The following is a 1865-nucleotide window of genomic DNA, read 5'->3' as shown; positions in this document are numbered from 1 at the left end:
CCTACCACGATTATTTAAGCACTGGCCTCACTGTACTGGAAGGCTGCTATGGATGAGGAGTTTAATGCGTTGATGAAAAACAAAACCTAGTTATTGGTCCCTAAAACAACAAACAAAAAAAATCGGGTACAAATAGGTCTTTCGGGTTAAAAGGTAAGCTGATGGAAAAGTACAAAAGTACAAAGCAAGGCTAGTGGCAAAGGATTTTCATCAAAGGGAGGGATTGGGTTATAATCAAGTGTTCAACCTAGTAGCTAAACCTGCTACAGTAAGGACAATACTCGCAGTTGTAATGAAAAGGGTTGGAAGGTCAAACAGTTTGAGTTTAATAATGCTTTCCTCAATGGTGATTTGCATGAGATAGTCTATGCGGTGTAACCAAAGGCTATGAGCTTAGTTTTGGTTTGATATTCAAACTCAAGAAGACACTCTATGGGATAAAGCAAGCCCCACGAGCTTGGTACCTCAAGCTCAGCAGCACACTATTCAGCTTTGGCTTCACCAGTACAACCTTAGATCCCTGTCTCTTTGTGCATCATTGCTCGATGTCCACCACCTATCTACTGGCCTATATTGATGACATTTTCGTCACAGTCACTAATTCCACTGAAATCAAGAGCTTGATTCAACAGCTGCATGCCATATTCACCCTCAAGGATCTTGGTGAAATGAGCTTCTTTCAAGGGGTTAAAGCGATCAAGAGCTTGCTAAATTCTCTATTTCTCAAACAGTCCAAATATCTTAAAGAGCTCTTATGGAGAGCTAACATGACAAATGCCAAACTAGTGTCGACCCCTATGCTCAGTAGTCCCAAGCTCACAACAAGCACAGGATCTCCCTTTGAAAATCCCTCACTTTATAGATCTGTGGTAAGTGGGCTTCAATATGCCACCATTACTAGACCCGAGATTGCTTACTCTGTCAGCAAGGTGTCTCAATACATGCATGCTCTAACAGATCTACACTGGAAATCAGTGAAGCGAATTCTTTGCCACCTGGTAGGGACGATTGATCTGGGTTTACAGATCCACAAGAGTGACAACTTAAGAATCATGGCCTTCTGTGATTCAAATTGGGCCACAGACACTGATGATGGCAAGTCTGTCTCAGGATATTGTGTTTTTCTTGGCACGAATCTAATCACCTGGTCGAGTGGAAAGCAATAGACAGTCTCAAGGTCTAGCATTGAGGCTGAATTTTGAGTGTTAGCTGACGCTTTGACAGACACAATTTGATTGCAAAAATTACTACAAGAGATGCATTTACCACCTGGCCCAGTACCCATAATATTTTCTAACAACCAAAACACAATACTGATGACTAGAAATTCAGTTTTCCACAACCGGTCTAAGCACTTTGAGATAAATCTATACTTCATGAGGAATAGAGTAGTGCAGCAACTAGCTCGTATAGTTCACATACCCTCACAGAATCAGCTTGCCAATATACTGACAAAACCACTTTCTCAAGCAACATTTCACAATCTCAGGCCAAAACTTCGAGTAGGAGAAGAAACATCAAGACCTGCCATAAGTTTAAGGGAGGATTTCAGTGAGGCTATGCCAGGGAAGCATCACCCTTCAAATTAAGGGAGGATATTAGGAGTAACCCATAGACAATTAGCAGCTAGAGAATTGGCACTAATTCTATTATCTGAACTGTCAATGAGTTAGGAATGTGGTAAGTTGGCACTAGTTAATTATAGCTCTCACTATATATAAATAGCAGGTTGCAGTTCAGTTTAAGGTTCAATGTTTAATGTTTCACTTTTATTGCTCTCTCTCTCTCTCTCTCTCTCTCTCTCTCTCTCTCTCTCTCTCATATTTTGGAACTTTCTATGACTTTCATCAAATGCTAACATCTTC

General features: G+C 40.8%; 1 protein-coding gene across 1 annotated transcript; it reads left to right on the top strand.

Annotated features, from left to right (window-relative positions):
• The first annotated feature begins 545 nt into the window (after nt 1–545).
• On the top strand, nt 546–1166 carry LOC112742538 (uncharacterized mitochondrial protein AtMg00810-like). The gene has a single exon (XM_025791777.1). The coding sequence runs from the start codon at nt 546–548 to the stop codon at nt 1164–1166; it is 621 nt and encodes a 206-aa protein (XP_025647562.1).
• Nucleotides 1167–1865: the final 699 nt, after the last annotated feature.

This window comes from Arachis hypogaea, chromosome 14, assembly GCF_003086295.3.
Source record: "Arachis hypogaea cultivar Tifrunner chromosome 14, arahy.Tifrunner.gnm2.J5K5, whole genome shotgun sequence".
NCBI lineage: Eukaryota > Viridiplantae > Streptophyta > Magnoliopsida > Fabales > Fabaceae > Arachis > Arachis hypogaea.
The sequence above is the reverse complement of the archived record's forward strand: the minus strand, read 5'-3'. Positions and strand labels throughout refer to the sequence as shown.